Genomic DNA, 21,779 nt, shown 5'->3' with positions numbered 1-21,779 from the left:
CAGTATAATATTAAAATTTAGTATATATAGTATATATTTAGTATATATATACACCCAATATATACAATAATATTAATGATGGTCATATTACTACATGTAGTAATCATGTTAACAACAACAACAATATACACATTTGTTAGACAGCCCCTTTTATCAAAGGATTTCCCATACAGAAGTGCTTCCCAAATACTAGTTACTGTAAGCCAGAAAACTGCCTTGTGAGGTAGGTAAGATTATTTCTTCATTTTAGAGATGGATACACTGAAACATAGAGAGGTTAACTGACTCGTCCATGAGTGGTCAGGGGGAGGGGAGGGAAGGATCACTTCTGGTATTTTGTACACTTAACTTCATAGGATTATGGTACCTCCTCTTGCAAGCTGTTATGACATCAGCAGTGACATGAGATTTAAATTGCCTCTCAGATTTTTACTGGAAGAGATGCCACCAGCCATGGGGCAAAAATTAACCTTAAGCTTTACATAATTAACTTTCAGTATCAACAATTATTGAGAAAATAATTAAGAAGTTCAGTGACACTGATGTTTTAAAGATCAAGGTTTCAAACCTTCCTAGGACACAGAAACACTTTGGCAACACCAGTCCAAATGCTTTCAGGACTAATAAACATGTGTAAGCACTGGGTTCTGGAGGAATGGCCAGAAAGAAAAATGTCCGAAGGTTGAATTCCAGCTCCACCACCCACCTAACTACCCACTGGCATAGTTCCCAAGTACTCATTTCCCTACACCACTCACCAACACATCAGATGAGTGTCTGCATGTTTATGATGAGGGAATCAGGCTGAGTATGACTATCTTCCTTCGCTGGATGGGAAAAGCAGGGAACTGAGGCTACATCTACATTTGAGTTGGGGGTGTAATTCACACCTTGCACAGACATTCTTGTGTTAGGTCTACTCAACCTTGTGCTTAAAAATGGCAGTGTGGCTGGGACAGCACGGGCAGCAGCTTGGGCTAGCTGCCTTAGCACAAAACCTCCCACACCCATGGGTGCATACTTGGGCCGCTAGCTCAAGCTACCGCCTATGCTACCCCAGCTGCACTTCTACTTTTAGGATACTAGATAGAACCACACAAGCTCAGAATCATATCTCACAGATCAAATGCAGATGTACTTTGAGTGTCCGCCTGCACTGGGGAGAAAGAATGTCTGCTGTGGCTGTGTCTATAGTATGGCATCCTGATCAGTGACTCTGCTGTTGAAGGGGGTTTCCTCTCTTTGCCATCACTAGAGTTAACACTGACTGCATCTTTTCACTTTCTAGTTATATACACGGATGTCAGAAAGTTGTCTGGTACACGATAAAATATGCATTTATCTCATCTTAAATTTGCTGTGGAATAATTTTTCTGAATAATGGAGAAGTAAATCTAACAGAATACAAAAATCTGATATAAAAAGTTGACGTCTAATCCCTCTATCCAAGTCAGAGTGCTATTAACACACACCAACATTCACTAATTAACATGCTTTTATACTGTACCACCCAGCAGGTGGTTTGTGTCTATTTACACCTTCATAGAATTTGGCCCAAATTTTTTCCTATTATTCCTGGAAATCTTAGCAGGGATGATGAATAAAAGCTAACTAGCAACATCATTATGATAATCTTTCCAGATCCATTTCCATCACTCTTCCTGAGCAGCTCTTATTTATAGATATTCAGGCTAGAAGGGACCATTATCATCATCCTGTCAGACCTCCTGCATAATATCATAGAATTTTACACAGCAATTCCTGTACAAAGCACATAACTTCTGGTTAAGCCAAAGCATATCTTTTAGGAAGATATCCAATTTTGATTTCAAGACTTCAAGTAATGGAAAATTGACCATATCCCTTTGTAAACTGTTTCAACAGTTAATTCTGTCTATTTGCACCTTATTTATAGTCTGATTTTGTCTAGCTTCAACTTTCAGCCATTGGATCTTGTCATATCTTTGTTTGCTAAATTAAAAAACACCCTCTATTATCAGAAATCTTTCCATGTAGACCATCAACAAGTCCCTTTTTAACCTTCTCTTTTATGAGCTAAACAGATCATATTCTTAAAGCTCACACTGTAAGGGAGGTTTTCCAGACCTTAAATCATTCTTGAAGATCTTTTCTGAACTCTAGCCAATTTTTCAACATCCTTTATGACGTATAAATGCCAGAAATGGTCTCACTAATACCATATGCTGAGGTAACACCAACACCCCTACTTCTCCTCAGTCCATACTTATTTGTACATTCAAGGATCATTTTAGTCCTCTTAGCAACCACACTGCACTGGGAGCTCATGTTCAGCTGTACAGCTGGCTGGAAAATATGCTGTTTTTTCAAAGCTGAAATATCTTACAGAGATATATCAGTTTCCACAAGGCACACTCTCTCACATATTCCTGATAGGAAAGAAATTCTACAGCCTGGTAGTTAGGGCACTAGGTAGGGATGTGGGAAACCCACATTCAAGTTTCTGCTCTACTTGATTTGGAGGTATCTCTGATTAAAAAAAACTCAGCTCGGAATCAGGCAGAGCAGTGACTTAAACCTTGAGTCTCCCCAGTCCCGGGCTACGCACACTGGAAAGACATTCAAAGGGTTTGTTTTCATTCTCATGTGGAAGGAAAACAAATTCTGAAACCTCTAAAGTTGCTGCAAAATGGAATTGTCATCTCTATTCCACTCTATTCAGCTGATTATCCATCATGCCCACCAAGTCCTTCTGAGAATCACTGCTTTGCAGGATGCAGACTGCCAAACAGCAAGTGTGCCCTTCATTATTTGTTCCTAGGCGTATAACCATGCATTTGACTGTATTAAAATGCATGCTTCTCTATAAAGAGTGAATCCTCCTTCACATTCAGTCAAAGCAGCTTTGGAATACATAGTTCTACAAAGAGCAAGATTGATATTAAAATGTTTCTCTTTATTTTCAAGCTTGAAGCAGTTTCTTGCACTGTACTTGAGAAGTTCTAAACCTTTCTTCAATCTGATGATTATGATATTCTACTGGCTACAACAGCTTACTAATTTTCTATATGGAAAGACATTACTTTGAGCTGTTTGAGGGAAGTCAGAAACCAGAAGCTCTCACTCCTAGAAAGGATTAGCTCCTTGAGTTTCTTCATTGATCTTTCACTTTCTTTGAGTCTTTAGAGAATTATATATTTCTGGCAAGATACTAAATGATGTTTGAAGGTCATTTCTTTTCTTTCAAGTTTATACAACACAGCCTAAATCTATATGTTTGACCTTGTCTCCATTCCTTCTCTCCTATCTACAATGACCCTTTTATTTCTTTCTTCCACTCCTGACTCCATGCATTTTTCATGCAGCCACCTATACACTGAAAGACTTTCCTGAATCTATTTGTTAACCACCTTCTCTCCTCCTCTTGATCCCTCAAAGAAGTCATTTTTCCTTTGCTACCTATGAAAAATGAGTTAAAAGATTTAAAAACTAATTGAATAGACTATCAGCAGGTATTTATGCTGAGTCTGTGAGATCAGTATTATATACTTTTATCCTCCTCCTCTCCTGCAACCTTTTTTTCATTTTATGAGACTCATTTATTGTGTCTGTATTTAAACTGTAGTTTTGTTGGGGGTGGTGGTGGTTACCATCGCTACCTATTTCTATCAAGTGCCTAACATGCTTGGGCTGCTCAAAAGTAATAAACAGAGACATTACAAGAAACAATATGAAAACCAGCTGGGTGAATACTTGATTTTAAAAATGGTCAAACTGAATCCAACATAGTGAAATATTTTAGCGAATTGAAAAATCAGTTTCAGGTCAAGTGAAACATGCTTTATTCAGTGTGAAATGGATTTTTCCAGGCAGCAGCAGAAGACTACCATATTTGCTTAGCAGAGTAGACAGAACACTCACTCAGGAAGTGGGAGACTTGGGTTTAATTCCCCCTGTAACAGATCTGGAGAACGGACAACATGGGTCACCCACATTCTACGTTCGTGCCCTAATCACCATGCTATAAAGTTCTTCTCACTCTTTCCCTGGTGCAATCCCTGTTCATTGTCATTATGAATTGACACTATGAATGATGAATTCTCATTATGAATGGTGAATTTATATCAATCCCCAAAACATTTTTTTTTGGGGGGGGGGAATGAAACTATTTACAGTTCATGTCAAATTCACGAGTTGTTTTGCATCACCCAAAAGTGCATTTCTCAGCGAATAAACTATTAATCTGAAAAATTTCACCCAACTCTAATAAAGAAGTCAATTGTCCATTTTCTGCATTTTAATGAACATGTAACTGAAATCTTCACTCATTTTCCTTCAAACAGAAGTTTTCTAAGTTTAAACCCTGTCAGTTAGTCAAAATCAAGCATTGCTTGCTGATCAATATCATTGAGCATCTAGAGCAGTGGTTCTCAACCTATTTCCCATTGTGGGCTACATATGCAGCTTTCTGTGAATTATGTAGGCCACATCTACACAATATATATATGCTACCTGTATGGCCCTGAGGATGTCACATGGGCTGCAGCTGTATGTTGACTGAGCCACAAGTGGCCTGCGGGCCATGGGTTGAGAACCATTGATTTAGAGTGTAAAAAGCCAGGTTCCATCCTTTCCTTTCCATTTTTTACTGTGCTAAGTACATACCGCACATAGAATACTACAGAACTTCAGGAAAAATAATAATAATTTAAAAAATGCTATTTTGATTTGTAAGGTACAAGTAAGGTCTTTTCTCCTTGGTATGGCAATGCACACTAGAGGGGTGTAAATTGTAGAACTGTACAGTGCTCCAAAATATTGTGCTCTAACTTCCCCCTGTAGACCCTGCTGATAATGCTCACTAGGAACATTTTAGAGTGTGACATAGTACTGTTTCAACTGGGACTACATCAACGTGCACTAGGTTTCTTTTAGAACATGTCAGCAGGGTCTAATGGGGCAGTTACAGCACAACACTTTGCAGGGCTTTATAATCCCTTTGACGCTCATTGCTGCACTGTGTAGACAAGCCCTAAATTAAACTTTCAAATTTTTACACAAGACCCCGTTAACATTCTTTGGGGAAATAAGGGGAGACATGAAAGCAACAAGTAATCCTATGATCTAATAAATAGGCACACAATGGCTTTTATATTCACTGAAGTGCAACTCTGTAAGACTGTGTTATCAACAATGTATACAGCCTCAAGACATTTCCAGTAATGAAAATGCCTAGAGTACTTAACAGTTACATAATCACAGAAAATAAATAGCTTGTAAATCTCTTTTGTCCCCCTCTTGAGGGGGAAAGGACAGTTTCACATGCCTTATTCTGAATATTAGAGAGTGAAAAGTGATGGTTATGACAGACATATCAAGGAGACCCTGAGTCTGTGAAATGTAACATCTTTCACCTGTGACCATGACAGGGAAATCAGAGTTTGAATTATCTGCTTTATTTAAGTTAATTTAGTGCTGGTTCCAGATTGACAGCATTATATACAGACCCTCCCAACTGCCACGAGGTAGTAACTTTTAGTTACTGCTAATCTGGACTGAATTCAAACCAAAGATTTAAGGACAAATTCTCTCTTGCCCTTACACTAGTGTGCAGAATGGATGGAGGACATAAGAAGACTCCCGCACCCCGTAATGTGGGCCACTTAAGGGCCAGACAGAATTCCAGTCCCTGTGCTTAGCAAAGCAAAGGGATTGTTTCCTCCCTACTCCCCTGTGGCACAGTGCTTTTAAGAGGGCAAGGAGGAGACAAGGCTATGGTTCCCCTTCATACACCTGCCTGCAGTGCTGGCTGGCTAAGCAAGCGGTATCAAGCTGTATCCTACAGAACTAGTGCACTAGCAGGAACACAGAGATCGGGAGCCCAGAAGCTCCAGGAGTCAGACTGCAATCACAAAGCACTACGCCTCCCAGTGCTCCCCAGCGCAGTGCAGCTCTACACCGTACCTCCTAATGGCTGTGTCCAGTGGAACCCATACATATGAACAGCTTATTATTCCATTACAATTCCCATCACCATTTATTCTCTTCTCCTACCCCAGACCAGGACTTAAACCTCAACACCATTTATTTTTCTGTCTTCTCACCACATCTCACTTTTCCTGTACATTCATTATCAGACACAGTTCATTCTAAAATTAATTATAAAACTCCCACTGAAGACCACTATGACATTTGTATTATTTCTCTATCTTTAGTTCCCATACAGGAATTAAATGACTTTTAATGAGCATATTACACTAATTGTTCAGTTCCTTCCTGAATATTTGAAAGCTGACTTTTCCTCCTTTTTCCAGTCAATGAGCTAAAAAAAAAAAAAAAAGACAGGAAAACATTTGAAATTCATGTATAGATAATGTGGGAAATGTCAAGTTCATTTGTGGACATTTTTCAAACTGTCTGTACTTTGAAATACATATGCGAAGTAAATGAAGCTGAACTTCAAATAGAGATAATTTCTGCAGTTCTCAGCACTGAACAGAAATTTTTTAGTGAATTACAATTTGTGTTAGAGTTCATAAGAACATATGCATGTTTCTGTTAAAAAAAAAAGTTTAAAAATCCATATTTCCTGAATATACTAGGCCTAAACAGGCCTAAATTAAAGCAAAACTGAAGTAAACCCAGTTTAAACCTAAATAAAACTGTTCTCATATCCTTTGGTACTGATTTAATTGCATTGGTTTAAAAAAATACTGTATTAAGCTAAATTGGCACATGTAAAGTTAAAGCTTGTCACCAATAACTCTGTGTATTTCCTCAGCATAGAAAGAAACATGATGTGGGGTAGACCACTGTGACAGTGACCACAATGGCAGAGGATTACCCTGGTTCTTCACTCCACCATTCATAGAGACCAATAAAGTGTTCTGCCTTACATCTTTCTCCTAAAGATAACTCCATGATCTCCTAAGAAGTTACTGAAGTTCTCCTCTTTTTGCATAGTGCCAACCCACACAGGGAATCTAATATTTACCAAACACTATGCCATAGCTGGCTCTTTTGAAAAGGTATTTATGTGCCAATTCATTCTAGTATCAAATAACTGGCTGTACAGTATAAACATTGTGCTATCAACTATACTGTGTCACAAAAAGACAGCAAAGCGCACTGGCTTGAGAGTCCTCCATTGTACTGTTCATTCTGGTTTGTCATAATGGCTGCCAAATACACACACACACACACACACACTTTTTTCCTCTTTCAAGTCTGGGATCCAATGTTACTATTGCAATTATCATGACAAATCAAGATAAACAAATGCGCATTAAAATTATAGTGTGCTGTAGTTCCTGGGCTACACAAGGCAACATAATTGGTAGTCCCCACTGCAAAAGTATACTGTACTTGAAAAAAAAAAATGAGGCAGCCCGTACACCATGTATAAAAAAAATACTGTTCAGCTTTCCACATGCTAATTTACTCAAGAAGGAGGCTAGGTAGGTTAAATGCTTTAACAGCTCCTATTTCAAAAAGTCAGTCCTGCACTACAAAGGCAATAAACACTTGTGTGGGAAATGTTGTCCTTGAGCTGCTGCTCCTACATTCATCTACATCAAGCACAATCTGAGGTGAAATTTAAAGTAATGATAATAAATCCACTTAACACAAAGCAAACTATGGGATCTAAGTCTGTTTCTTCCTGAGGAACATAATATAACATATCACATATATCAGCAGATTTTTCCTTTTCTTGTAGCGGATCTCTCTTCCCTATGGAACTTGCCAGCTTTTGGCAAGGCGAGTTTTGGAATCAGGAGAACAAGGTAAAATAGGTGGTGCTGAGGCCAGAATGTGCTCAAAACAAAACTTCACTGTAATGACCCTAAACTTGATAACTTACAAGAGACAGGTGGCTAGGACGTACCCAGTGCTAAGGGATACGTAAAGGAAATTTCCTTTCTCCCTCATGCTGAAAGAATTGCCACAACTGGAGCCCTTGAGCTCTCTGTTACCCACCCCAAAAAAAGCAGCATAATGGCGCCAACCCATCTCTCTCCTTTAAAACAGGAAGCACACTGCTGGGTGGCCATGGAGGGGAGTTTATGTTGCATCCCCTGAGTAGATATAGGATGATGCACACTCTTCTTTGTATGCCCTGCCTGGGACATCTGATAGGAACTGTGCCTCCTTGGTATGTCTACGCTGCAGGGTAGGCCTGGGCTCAGATCCAGGCTTGAGGCCAAACCCTATGGGGGTGGAGTATTCAAGGTCAAGTCAAGACAGGACCCAGGTTCAAGCCCTATTGATTTGCAGAATAGATGCAGCCCCCACAGACTTGGGTCCTGGGAGTCTGCCAACAGTATCCCACAATCTCATGGGCCAACTTCCTTTGTCCTCTCTATGCCATGAATTGCCATTCGACTCCAGAGAAACGGAAGCAAGCCCCTTTGTTGTAGTGCAATGGCTTGGCAAGTCAGCATTTGACCTTTCCATTGTTTTCTGACTGCAGAGCTGCAAACACACCTTTAGAGAACCAGCTGTGTTTGCAATGGAGACCAATCAGAAGTAGTCCTTTACAAAGCACACTGCTTCATTGTTGCAAGAGCACATCCAGATGTTGGTAAATCTCTGGTGTAAGGCCAGCAAAACAATGGACTTTAATAAGAACACACAGAATGACCACCGGCATACAGCGATACAGGCGAACAGTGAAGAAGCTGACAGTGTTGCAAATTTACTGGACTGGTGTCAGTGCAGGGTGCAGATTGAAGAGTTCGAGACTGGGTAACGTAAAGCCAGGGGCCAGAACTGCACCTCAGGTAACTCACAGACATCACGCTCATTTTTATGAGGCATTTGACTGTGTGCTGGGTACTGCATCAAGCACAGAGCCAAAGGTGGTGCACGATGACCTGGTCAGCTAGGATGGTAACCTGCTGGCCCCAGAATCCAGCAAGGGGACTGATGAAAGCCAGTAGCAGGCGCCCAGTGAAGACAGCGAAGTGACTGTTGCTGAAACAAGTCCCTGAGGTGCAGGAACAGCACACCCTGGGGGCATATTTGGGGGAGCTGTTTGATGCCCCCTCTCATCCCAAGGAACAGACACGGATGGGACAGAAGCCTTCCTGGAGCCTGCTAAGTTTCTGGGAGGGATTTCCATTCTATGAACCAATGCAAAAGTTATTACAAGCCCCAGCTATTAGCACTAATGGCAGATGGTAGGCCAGCTCCTTGACATCTTCCTGCCCTGTCCTCCCTCCCACTCCCCACGATGTGAAGTTTCAAAATGGCAACAGGAAAAGGCAAAGAGTAAAAACACCTTGAAAGAGAATTTTGACTGGAAAGATGCAGAGCATTCATGTTTCGTAAAAATAATAACCCTTACATTGCCATGTCTGTAAATATACTGCTCTGGTACCATTCAATGGTGTAACAAGTCACCTGGAAACAGTGATGAGGGGAGGAAAGAAGGAAACATGTTTTATGGACAAATCTAGTCCATTTCAGTTACAAGTAATCCATGCAGTCCATAGGTGACAAAATCATTTGTCCCAAATACAACTGGGGTTTCAAATTTTGTCCAGACGTGTGCCAGGTGTGGGGAGGAGGAGGAAGGCTGTAGAATTCTGTATGTTTGCATGCAGTCATAACAGAATAAGCCATGTGGAAGCTAACACATCAACCTGCTGATTCCCTCATGAATTCTGATCCAAACCAGGTACTGACAGCAGCAAACTTCTCCTGTAGCAGGAACTCCCAGCGAAGGGCATATTTTCCAGGGCTACGTTGGTAGCTGACCAGCACACTCCACTCATAGATGTGCTGTTCAGTCACCACACATTTGAATACTTTGGTTGCATACACTGCTGGTTTCCCACCTGCAGCTTGGAATGACATCTCCCTTTGCCAACTGGGCACCACAACGACTGTGATATCCTCCAAAATATGGAAGGCCTCAAATGATAGAGAAAACTTTGTGCAGCATGGCCGCTGACATCACCCCAAAAACCCAAGTTGCTGTGCAATTTTTAGAAAAACAGACACAACTGTGATTTTTTTTTAAACTTACCATTGTCGCTTTCACTGTGATTAACCTTGAAATGAGTAGGGTGTTCTGAAGCCTTCCTCTCACAATATACTGAAGTTCAGTTTGGAAAAGTATCATTTTATGTCCACAAGGATTTTTTTTCTGTACTCCTGCAGTGAGCTATTTGAGACAATTACCTTTGTGTCTTGTCTTGTTCCAGGCCCTTGACCTCTACAGTTGGCAGTACCTCCACAGCTTATCCACACTGCAGCAAAAGCGTGGGTCAACGTATCTTCATGTACCGTTCCAAGAGGAAGCATTTCCTTAATGAACTTATGGTTGAGGTTTTGGATAGGGCCAACAAGCAGGTCCAATAACAAAAACAGAAGGATTTACGGCTAGAGGAAAGACATGGTGAGAAGCAAGAGGAAAAGTTCAGATTGGCTGCACAGCTTGAGGACAGGGTTGCAGTGAAGGAGCAGGGACTTCCTTCACAGCCCCTGGAACAGGAATGGTGGCTAAGGACAGATGACAGAGCTCAGCAGAAAGAACTCTTTGAGCAGCTGCTATCACTAATGGCCACAACACTACCAGCTCCTGCCACACCGCATCACGGCCTGAGTCCCCTCCGCAGTACCCTGTGTTGCAATCCAGGAATCACTTGAACAACTCCATGGCTGGGTGGCCCATGCGATCAGGCCCAATCAGTGGCTGGGCATGGCAACTCTACCCCATATAGTCGCCCATATTAATCCCCTCTCCCATAGGCAGCTCCACCCTCCTCCCCTGGTGCCAAGTGCGCGGCAAACGTGGAAGGAAGTTAAAGAAGAACGGGGGTATATACAACAGTGGGAGATTTCTGTCTTGTACATGGTTTCACTGTTTGCACTTGTTCATGCACTTTTTTTTTTTTTTTTTTTTTTTTTTTTTTTAAGATTTTGTTGTACTGGCAGCAGGCCTGTCTGGCAATGGGTTAATGTTGTCCTTTTCTAATATATATTTATAAATAAAGCTTTTTATTTTAGGAAGAAAGTTAATTGCTATCACTGCATCACATCATGCAATGTGTAGTTAAAGGGAAACACATGATCAGGAACAACTGGGCATTTGTAAGCAAACACTATTTCTCAATACACGTAGCTACATCCATCCAGACCTCAATCACCTCCTTACATTACTCCATACTATAAATTAATCCCTTCTCCCTACCCCATCATCAGTTAAGTGGTCAAAACATGCATAAATATATTGTATGACAATCAACCCCATACACCTCCCCAAGCATTGAAATCCCTCACAAGCAAGCTCTCTCTTTTGTGGGCTGCTCAGACTTCCTGTAACGTGCAGGGTGGACAGTTTTCCCACAGTCAAAGGTCCAGAGAAGCCACATTTCAGGAGGGAGCCAGGAAGTCCGGGATATAGTTGGTTGGACTCACATCTTTATGCTGAAGTGTGGATGCTAGAGCTCCAGGTTCAAGCCCAGTTAGAAAATTCTTACTCTAGGATTGACAATCTGTGTAGTCACTCAAGCTCTCTAACCCAGGGTCCGCTCACTTGACAGGGGCTCACACTGCAGTTTAGACGCACTTCTTGAGGCTCTGCCTCACCCCTGTCCTCAAATGTAGGATTATGGCTATGAGTCACAACAGAACCCAGTACCACTATGGGACAGAATTTTCAAAAGCACTTAAGGGACTTAGATACCCAGCTCCCAATAAGAGTCACTCAGAGCCACACATCTAAATCAACTGGGTGCTTTTGAAAAATTTTATTTATAATGTACTGGACCATTATTGTATGATACTGTCCGGTATTTGGATTTGTTCATTTTAATGAGAGGGGCTTCCTAAACTGAGGGATTACTTATAAAGATCCAAAAGCATACCCATTCTTAAAGACACAAAATGCTTAGTTTGGAAATCCTGGTAAACGGCTGCCTGTTATATGAGCAACAAAACATCGACTAAATAATAACATTTAAATATCACAGGTTGGTGTTTCAGGATTTGGCTATGGTTGGATTCTTCAAATATGTATAACTGCTAAATAGCATCACCTGACATGCTGTTAATGGTCTAAAATAAAAGTTTCAGCTCCTTCAGTTCCTCTCAGCATACCAAGCTCTCTTACTTGTGTCACAGTCTGCAGAAGGTTGGCCATCTCAACACTGGAAAATTGTGGACATGGATGGCTTCAAAAACCATGGTAACCAGAAGATGCTGTGTTGCAAAACACTACCAGATCCCACTAAGTGGATGTGGTCAGAGTGATAAACACACACTATGTAAGCAATGTAGCCCATCACATGCAAATATCTACCTTTGCCTTTGTTAACAAGATCTTCACAACCAAACAGCATTCGAATATTACCTTACGTGTGCATGCATGTGCACACACGCACATATAGAATAAGTAAATGCCAAAAACATACACAACAGGCAATAAGGGAAGAACCTGCCCACGCTTCCTCACAGGAGGATGCCACATACAGCTCATTCGCTATATACAGAAGTAAGTTGTATGGAATTTAAAGTACACATTTAACATGGGGTGAAATTTCTATAGCTGTTTAGCTCAGGAAGTCACAGAGGCACCAACAACTGTTAGGTTGATCTGCAGCAGCTAGAGAAGAAATCAACAAGATTTGTCAATGAATATCATTTGCACATGCCCCCCATGACAACTTCTACAAGTCATCTAGTTAAAATATGATTAATTAACAAATCTGCCCACTGTCTTTGGGCTCTTTCTGCATCACAAAACAAGCCCGCATGATAAAATCCCAGGTAGCGTTTCACATAAAACAAGACTGCCACATAATTGCTACACAACCAAGATGTAACTACACTGCAGATTTTATGAACTGTACTGCTGTGTGCTTACTCGACAGCATCAGTGCTGCCACTGTTTTAGATTATGCAACAGCACATTCAGTCCCAATAAACTCAGAAATACTAGGGACCCCGTGCATATTACTATATGTCATATACCATACTTTGCCCTATAAAATACAATATAGGTACATAATGGGTATCTAGTAATTTTCAGATTAAAGCATTCCAAATGTCATACTTACCACAGTTCTATTCTTCTGCCGCATGTCTTTGAAGAGATTTTACCTTTCAAATTATTCCTGCAAATCTAAGTTTGATGTATTTTATTAAAAACTCATTATGTACCCAGTCTTGCTTTATGTCTGGACTTATACTGCACATAAGACTCTTCAGTATATACTTTAAAAGATGAAGGATTCTAGATCCAGTTGACATATACAAACCATGAAAGGGAAATATTATCACAGTAAAACTATGCCCCTTGTAACGTAACCGACTTCAAGATACAATCCAAAAGAAATGGAGTCAGGGCAATGATTCATAGCACGATTACAACATTTCTATTTCAATTACATGTATAGTTATTCAGACTGTTTCCTTATGGGGTCACTAAAAAAGGAGCTATAATTAGAACATGCAAAAATAAGAGTTTTGTACAGCTCCAAAGGAACCATATTATACTGTCTGGTAATTAAACAATATATTCTGTGCTTTTCTTACTCTAAAACCAATGAAGCCAAACAATGTGGTGATCTATTTCCATTATTTCATGAAACTTCATAAGCATGAAAAAAAAATCACAAAACCCATCATCAGAATTGAGGATAATTTGACTACTTCTATGAACAGTAAACTATGATTGTCAAAGCGGCAATAAAACACATCACTCCAAACAAGGTGAGAGGTGGAACTGGCGTATTGGATCTCCCCTCAAAGCTTTAAAGGTTAGTTGCCACAACACATATTTATTTTTTTATTCCCACTTATTCCTTTCCCTGAAAGCCTCCTCATTTCACTTGCATCTTAACCAATTATAGTATTAAAAAAAATAGCAATTATTCTGTATTTTTAAATTCCCAAACTTGTTCCATAGACCTCCACTAAATTAATGGAAGACTCCAGGATTCTTCCTCTTTGACTGTGTGAAATCTGGATTTAGACATAAGAATAATCAGTATTACAATTCAGACTTTAAAAAATATCAATAAAGGATCAAGGTTGAATAATAGTCTGAAATGGCTATGCCCATGGTTACTATAGCTGTATATAATATTTAGTGCCTTTCCTTTTTGATTATATTAAAATATAGCTACAGAAATTCAAAGTGTCACCACCTCTGTAGCATATTATATATTATCGCAAAGATGTTTTATTTTAGTGATCATCTGTCTTTGGAACTGTCTGGTTCTGGCTGACCTGCTACAGCTTTCTTAGGAAGATGTGAAACATACTGTGTTGTGGATGTTTTAAAAATGCTTCACAGTCCTCACATTTTGAATTTAAATTTAAGAAATGTTGCTGGCTGAATATAACATTGCATTATTCCTTGTAGCATTTTAATTACAGGTTCCCAAACAACATTATAAAGCTTTAAGTTAATTGCCTCCAATGGTTTGCAAATTTACTTATTTTAACATGACAAAATAACGTTCAGATTAAACCTGTACAATTGTTATATTGGTAAAAGTAACTCACAATAGAAGAAAGACCAGAGAAACATTACGAGAGATCAAAGATATTGGGCCATCATCTTATGCTCAATAGATAATACGGTCAGCTGTGAGACATAAAAGGTAGACTGGTTTAGCAAGTATTGCAGAAAAATGAAACCTTTCATGCTTTGGAACTTAATTTCTGGCCCAAAGCAGCATGCCATCTTAAAAGCTATGTACAAAAGCAGAGACAAAGTGAATTAATGCTGGCATGTTCATACTGACGTACTAAATAACTACTATGAAAATCAATACAAAACTTGTTTTGTAAACACAAAGCACACGTAGTTTCTATATGTAATGACTATGGGGCAAGGCACGCATCCCTGCTGCTCCCTATGGTGGCTGTCTGTCTGCAGAGCTTCCTCTAAATGCCACTGAGCAAGGAGCATTTCCTCTGTATGGAAAGAGGAAAGGGCAAGACTGAATACAACTGGATTCAGTGCTAAGCACTGCAGGCTCCTCACCCCACTGACAGCTTCCTCTCACTTGCCCCTTCACACTGGGCTAAAATTTGTAAAGAGAAAGAGGTGCTGTTATTCCTTCATGCCTGTATGGGTGTGTTTTTCCTTTGGGGGGAAGAGAATCATAGAATCATAGAATATCAGGGTTGGAAGGGACCTCAGGAGGTCATCTAGTCCAACCCCCTGCTCAAAGCAGGACCAATCCCCAATTTTTGCCCCCGATCCCTAAATGGTCCCCTCAAGGATTGAACTCACAACCCTGGGTTTAGCAGGCCAATGCTCAAACCACTGAGCTATCCCTCCCCCCTAAGGCGGCTATAATTACGTCCATGATTTGGTGTTTCTCCCCAGGATGATATATACTTTTTTTCACGGTGTAATTATCATCATAGATTATTTATACCTAGAGACTTCAACAGATATCAGGGCATCGTTGTGCTAGTCACTGTGCAAACTCATAAGAGACAACCCTTGCCGAACTCAAACTATACAGACATGTCAGACAGAGTGGGAGAAGGCAATTACTATCATCATCATTTTATAGATGGGGAATTGAGACAGAGGGAGATTAAATAGGTAATACAGGGAGTCTGCAATAAAGTCAGAATTTGAACACAGATACAACTTATACATACACACAAATACCAGATGTATGGACAGAAAACACTTTTGGACATATTTTCTATTAAAGTTAATGGAAGTTATGTCTAAATTCCCTAGACTGCTTTTAAAATCTCAAATATGGCCTATTAAATATCTAACACATGCAAGGTAATTTTGTGTACCTGTCTGAAAATTTAGGCTTTAATTCAATAATATAATGTTTTGTGCGAAAGTGGAGAAGGAAAAAGACTGTTTTGTTAATAAGAACTCAGAAAGCTTTTAGAAAGGGATCAAAAAGATTTCCAGAAGCAGAATGAAGACAGAGAGCAGATGGGACATAGAATGTGAGTGTGTGAGGTTAAAAGTTCAGCAACTGGGCTAAGCAGAGTATTCAGGGTGGAAAGCCTAGGCTTGAGGTTAAAAGTTCCTCACAGACCTTTTTTCTGCAGAAGCTGAGGACTGAAAACTCAGTACTTAAGTGAGATGCGCAATTACCACCTAGGTCAGAGAAAAGCATCTCTGTATGGTGAGATGGTTAAGTAGGAGATGGAAGGATGTCTACCAGTTCCTGGAGAGTCTAGGGACAGAACACAGGAAGGGAAAGCTGCACACCTAGTACCTTTGATGAGTTCATGGGAGAAGAACTGAGTCAAGCCAGACACAAGAAGTGGAGAATCCTTCACTAGATCCTAGATCTCTAGTTAGCTGCCTCCCCTTGGACCTGTAACCTGGACAGAAACTAAATAATATCCCACACTCCGTGCACACTAAAAGCTTAGCTGGAGTAACATCTAAAAATTTTCACATTAATGACCAGCTAAGAATCACTTACAATACACAATTTTTAAACTGTAATCTGAAAATTCTCCAGTTTCCAGTAGAAAACATAAATATGATTTAGATCTCATACTGAAAAACTGACAGCTAGAATAAGAGATAACTTTTTAAGTTTCAACATTTTACTTGAAAAACATAGTAAGAAATTTTCACCTAATTTGAGCTGATTGTTTAATGTGATTGGCAATGAAATGCTGTTATCTGAATGAATTATGAAATGCTCCAGACCCTACATCATACATTGCTCTACAAAGCCAGCCAAGAACTACAGAACTGAATTGTATTGTTTTATCACTTGTATGTTTTTTCTTTATTTCTTTTAACATATAATAAAAATAGAATTTAGCTTGCTATTTGAGGCCTGGGTTCTCAGTCTTGGATGATTCCAAATGCTAATTAATTTGCACTTTTTTCTGTTGTGAATTTTTCTATCTGATAGAACCTATCAATAGTGAGAATTTTATAGGAAAAAGAAATGGTTTGTGGAAGGAGACACTGTGGGTAAAATCCTGGACCACTGAAGTCAATGTCACATCTCCCATTTCACCCTATGTGCATTTGAGTTCTAGAAAGGGAACAAAAGGGTGTCGATCCGCATGCACAATTCAGTTCTGGAAGGGAAAGAGGGAGCCACTTTGAGAGGCAGAAAAGTTATCAAACCACCTATTTGCTGCATTAATCATTTGGAGGAAGAGGTATCAGAGCAATGGTTGCTGGAAGCCAGCTTAGTAGGCTTGGGAGCTGCTGCACCTAGCCCCAGAACAAAGATAAGGGGCAGACATAGTAGGAATGAGATCCCAGCACAGAGATATTATCACAATAGGGACCAGCTAGAATGCCGATAAATGTGAAGCTGAAAAAGCTTCACAGGCAAAAAAAAAAAAAAAAAAAAAAGTCTTCAGCCAGCAAAGAGAAAAAATAGACAGGGGAAAAGTAAATGGAATTCTTTAAAGTACTTCAAACAGCAATTTTAGATGTGGGACTAACAGGTACTGAAAAGAAAATGTAGGAATAGATGCACCAAGGTAGAGTGAAAGGAACGGAAAAGGGAAAGGCAATAGAACAAAACCTAAGGAGAGACAGGGTGTTACATTTTTCAAAGCATTTGAAATCTTATTTTATATAAGATTGCACAAATCTTATATAAACACACAACTGTTTGATTGTACATACATCTGAGTATGCACATAATACAATTCCTTCAGTACAGAAGGAGAGATTGTTCTGATTAAGTCAAATTACACAATCAGGTACACATGACTTATAATAGAGGCAGCATCACATGATAAATCTTTCCTTTTTAATAGCAACCACTATGTGGTTGTGTAGTTTGTGTGTAAAGATGTTTCACATACTGTTTCACCATATTTTAAATGTAAATTCCTAATGGAAGGAGGAGCTGCTCTGGAGCATCATGAGCAGGGCAGAGGGACTTCCAGTGACTTTCAGAGATCAAGGACATCTGTAGAACGAGTTCCTTGTCCCTACTGCTAACTTGATGTCCAAAATTACTCCATTCACAACAACTCTCATGGGATTAAATATGCTGACATCATACATATAGCAAAGGCATTCTAATGATGCAAATTATGGGATTGAAAAACAATGGAAAACATTTGGAGAATATGATCAAATGCATGAGATAATAACTTCTCTGCATCGTGATGGTTGGGTAAACCACACAATATAGTGCAATGTGAGGCTTTAAACTCCAGAGATATATTTGCACAAAATGCAGCTTTTCCTATCGGTAAAAGTTTCAAAAGGGTTTAGCAATTTAATGTAAAAAGGGTAATTATTTTGCCAAGATCTTTGTTGTTTTGGTGCAAAGTAAATACTACAAAGGTGTGAATATAGCAGAGCTGTTTCAAGGCTGATTTCAGCTGAATTTCTATTGCTGTATGCAAACATAAGGGACTGACAAACATAAGACGCCACAAATGTCAACCTTCTCCAACCCTTTCAGAGCTAAACTGCCTAAGTGCATGTTTTGTGTGTAACTCAGGTAACATCTGCTGACATTCAGGTGTTCAGGTCATTTGCAAGCTTATTTTTGGAGGGACTTTGTGAAGAAAAGGTTTCCTATAACATCTCCTTCACTGATCACCTGCTTTAAAAACCCCAGAAGCCAACATTCCTAGCCACTCCTAACAACAAATGTTCTTTTCTGTAAAACAATGAAAAAACATTGGAGAGTTTTCTCACCGGTAAGAATTTTAATTGGGTTAAGCCACTAAAATGTCATAACGAGAAATGTCTTGTTGTGCATGTTAATACTTAGTTATTACACAGTGCTTTTCATCTTCAAAACTCTTTACAAATATTAAGCACCGATCCCTGAAGACCGTATGCACAATTTCCATTGCACTCCATAGGAAATTTGCATGAGTAAAACTTGAGTAAAGACTTAGGACTGGGCTCTAACTTATTACCTACATGTCTCATCCATGTTAGGTAGATAAGCATTATCCCCACATGAGATGGAACAATGGAAGCAGAAAATAACCGATCAGGCCATGCCTCCGCTTTTGAAAAGCATGGCACTCCTCTCTCTGCTTTTTGATTATTGAGTGTTTCAGAACCAAACTTGAATAGTTTGTTTGTTTGTTTTGCCACGATCATATCAACATGCCTTCCAATTGCCTATTCATCTCTAGACCAGAGAACAAAAAACAAGCTGGCTGAAACTGTGAGGATTTACACCATAATACACAGCTCCAGACCAGATACCCTTGATTCAAGCAACCAGGCATATAAAAACTCATTTGTTAGGATTCAATAAGGAATCATTAGCTGGAGTTACATTTTGCTCCACATAAACATACATTATGTTCCTAGCAAATGTATTTTAAAAGTTTCCTGCACTACAAAAACCCTTCAGTACTAATTATTCTATTGTCTGAGGAAGACTTAACTTCACCTCTAATTGCTACTGCAGATATGCTGTTTTTGAGATGAACTTTTAACATTGCTTAGAACATAGTTAGAGCTGTTCAGCTGCAATCACTTTTAACAGCTCATGAGCCATAGCATGCGCATTATACTGGAGCTTTTAATAATGAAATTCTTTGGTGCAAACATGTGACATTGGTGAACAAATTTTCTTTGTACTTACCATATGAATTTTATGCCGCTTCGCTGAATACAGGATGTAATATATTTGGGCTTTTTATTGCTTGAGTAGAAAGTGCTCATTACCTATTTGTTTATGTTTATATATAGGAAAAAAACAGTTTTTCAAGTGGCATACATCACACTGTTGTAGTGGTTGACTTTCTCAAGATGGTCTTCTGGGGTTTTGGTGCAGTTTGTGGAGGCACAGTCGCAGGTCTGAGAGGGGGAAAGCTATTACTGGGACTCATTCCCAACCCTCCATTTTCTAAAGGAAATGGAGGGAGAGGGGGAGGAGGCGGCGGTAAAGGAGGACATTGGTGAGGAAGCTTTCCCAGCGTGTGGGCCGGCTCGCTGTGTAAGTGGACCTCCCTGTTTTTAATGTTATACCGAACGTCACAATCAGGGCAATAGCCATGGTACTGCACTTTTTCACTAAATCGTACCCGTTCCCGGGTTCCTGTCTGAGGACACCTGTCTTTATCAGGTCTATGAATCAGAGGATGCATTGGAACTTTGTCCAAGTTACTATTAGGTATGCAAAATACATCCCCATTAGGAATCTTGTTTGGTCCTCCTGGTAAACCTCCATTTCGAAGTAGGGTCCCATTAGTCTTTACAGGGTTGGCAGAAGGAACAGGCCTGTGAGGGTCTTCACACTTTACAGGAGTCAGCCGTGGTGGAGGTGGTGGTGGATTGGGTTTCCTCAGTACGGTGAGAATGGCAGATGGGTGTGCTGGTGGCTTGATGAGAGGTGCATTAGCACGCACTTTGGCTTTCTCCAAGCTGGACGCTGTTGTGCTGCTTGAGCTGCTGTTCAGCGTGTCAGTTTTGGAACTGTCTGTCATCTCATCCTCCAGCTGCAGGTCAGATGTCAATGTGTCAATCTGGTCAACCACCTACATGGAAATCAGAACACAAACAGTGATAAAGGATCGCCACAGTAAAGGCAAACAAACAAAGCTTTATTCACAATCATCTTTATCCCCTTCCTGGAACTGAAACATTTGAATATTCAATTTTATGAACCATTGTTTCTTTTTTCTTCTTATATAAATCTAGTTTATTTTTTTTTTAAATATCTGTGGTTAGTCCTCTCATCTGAATACAATGGGATACAATTTTAGTCTCTCTGCAATGAAATTCTGTATTTTTTCTCCAGGGCTTGCCTACCAATAACATGCTGTTTGAACTATAAACCTTCAGTAACACAGTTTGCCTCACAGTATGGGGGAAGGCTGAATGATTTAACCTCAGTTTGTTCAGGATGATTTTTGAATCCAGACCTACTGTAGATGATCTTTTAGGTTTGATCTTTCACAAAATCCAGATTTAAAAACATATCTCGGAATTGGAGATATTGTAGATATATCGTCTAAAGTTAACATACAAGCCTATCTGAACAATTTTTACACAAACTGCTAAAGATTCAAGTAGTGAGTAGCAGTTACCAACTTATCTTGACCACACATTCTCCTTTTGTGACTATTTGCTTGAGAGATCTGACTCCCCCTAAACCAAATCTGAAATAGGGTCATTTATAAGATAAAGATATTGTAACTGTTTATTCCTGAAGGGGATAATTCACTCTATTTCATGCACTTTATATTAAGAGGATTCTCTATCTACCATACTTCTAATGCTCTTACACTCACTTCCCTAGTATCTAGGTTTTTCTTATCTAGTCTTCTATTTTCCAATTTATGATCATACTTTATATGTTTTGTTTATATATTATGTAATGTTCCTTCTGCTAGGTATACAAAACTTTGTACACTATGATTAAAAGCCCATCCTGAAAAATGCACCTATTCAGTACTTAGTTCATTAACCCTTAAGATAAATACAGCAATAAAAGTATAGGAGGGAAATACAAATTTGAAAAAAAAGATGAAAACAGCTTTCCCTTCCCCTTATTTCCATTGCAGGTTGTACCCAGACAACATCCATTCGTAGAAATGCTATTGCTAAACTTATTTTCCATTTTTAGCATGTTTTCATATAACAAGGTTTTTTTTCTACTTGTAAGGTAGCACATTGATGTCCTTGACTTAACCATAGGATTATTCAAAAAAAAAAAAAAAAGAAAAAAAAAAAAAGAAAAGAAAAAAAAAAGAGTGGTTCAAGTAGCCTCTTTAAAGGAGATACAGTTATTTACATGTGTTTTAAAAACACTTATCCAAAGTCTATCTAGACGCTAGTAGAAAAAAGGACTGTAATTCAGGTGAACGATATGTTTCGAAGTGATAAT

At 39.4% G+C, this 21,779-nt stretch overlaps 1 protein-coding gene across 3 annotated transcripts in view; it reads right to left on the bottom strand.

Moving 5' to 3' along the window:
- Positions 1-21,779, bottom strand: part of PRR16 (proline rich 16) — a 227,738-nt gene that overhangs the window by 58,418 nt on the left and 147,541 nt on the right. Inside the window, exons 2-4 of one of the 3 annotated variants that reach the window (XM_043547363.1) lie at positions 19,533-20,427; positions 13,044-13,108; positions 10,942-12,589 (exon numbers count right to left, since the gene is read on the bottom strand). In XM_043547363.1, coding sequence (XP_043403298.1) covers positions 19,669-20,427 — 759 coding nt within the window. In that variant the 3' untranslated portion in view covers positions 10,942-12,589; positions 13,044-13,108; positions 19,533-19,668. Of the gene's footprint in view, positions 1-10,941; positions 12,590-13,043; positions 13,109-19,532; positions 20,428-21,779 lie in introns of those variants that run through there. The other 2 variants (XM_043547364.1, XM_037901603.2) reach the window with 2 other exon arrangements.

Source organism: Chelonia mydas, chromosome 5 (assembly GCF_015237465.2).
Source record: "Chelonia mydas isolate rCheMyd1 chromosome 5, rCheMyd1.pri.v2, whole genome shotgun sequence".
NCBI lineage: Eukaryota > Metazoa > Chordata > Testudines > Cheloniidae > Chelonia > Chelonia mydas.
The sequence above is the reverse complement of the archived record's forward strand: the minus strand, read 5'-3'. Positions and strand labels throughout refer to the sequence as shown.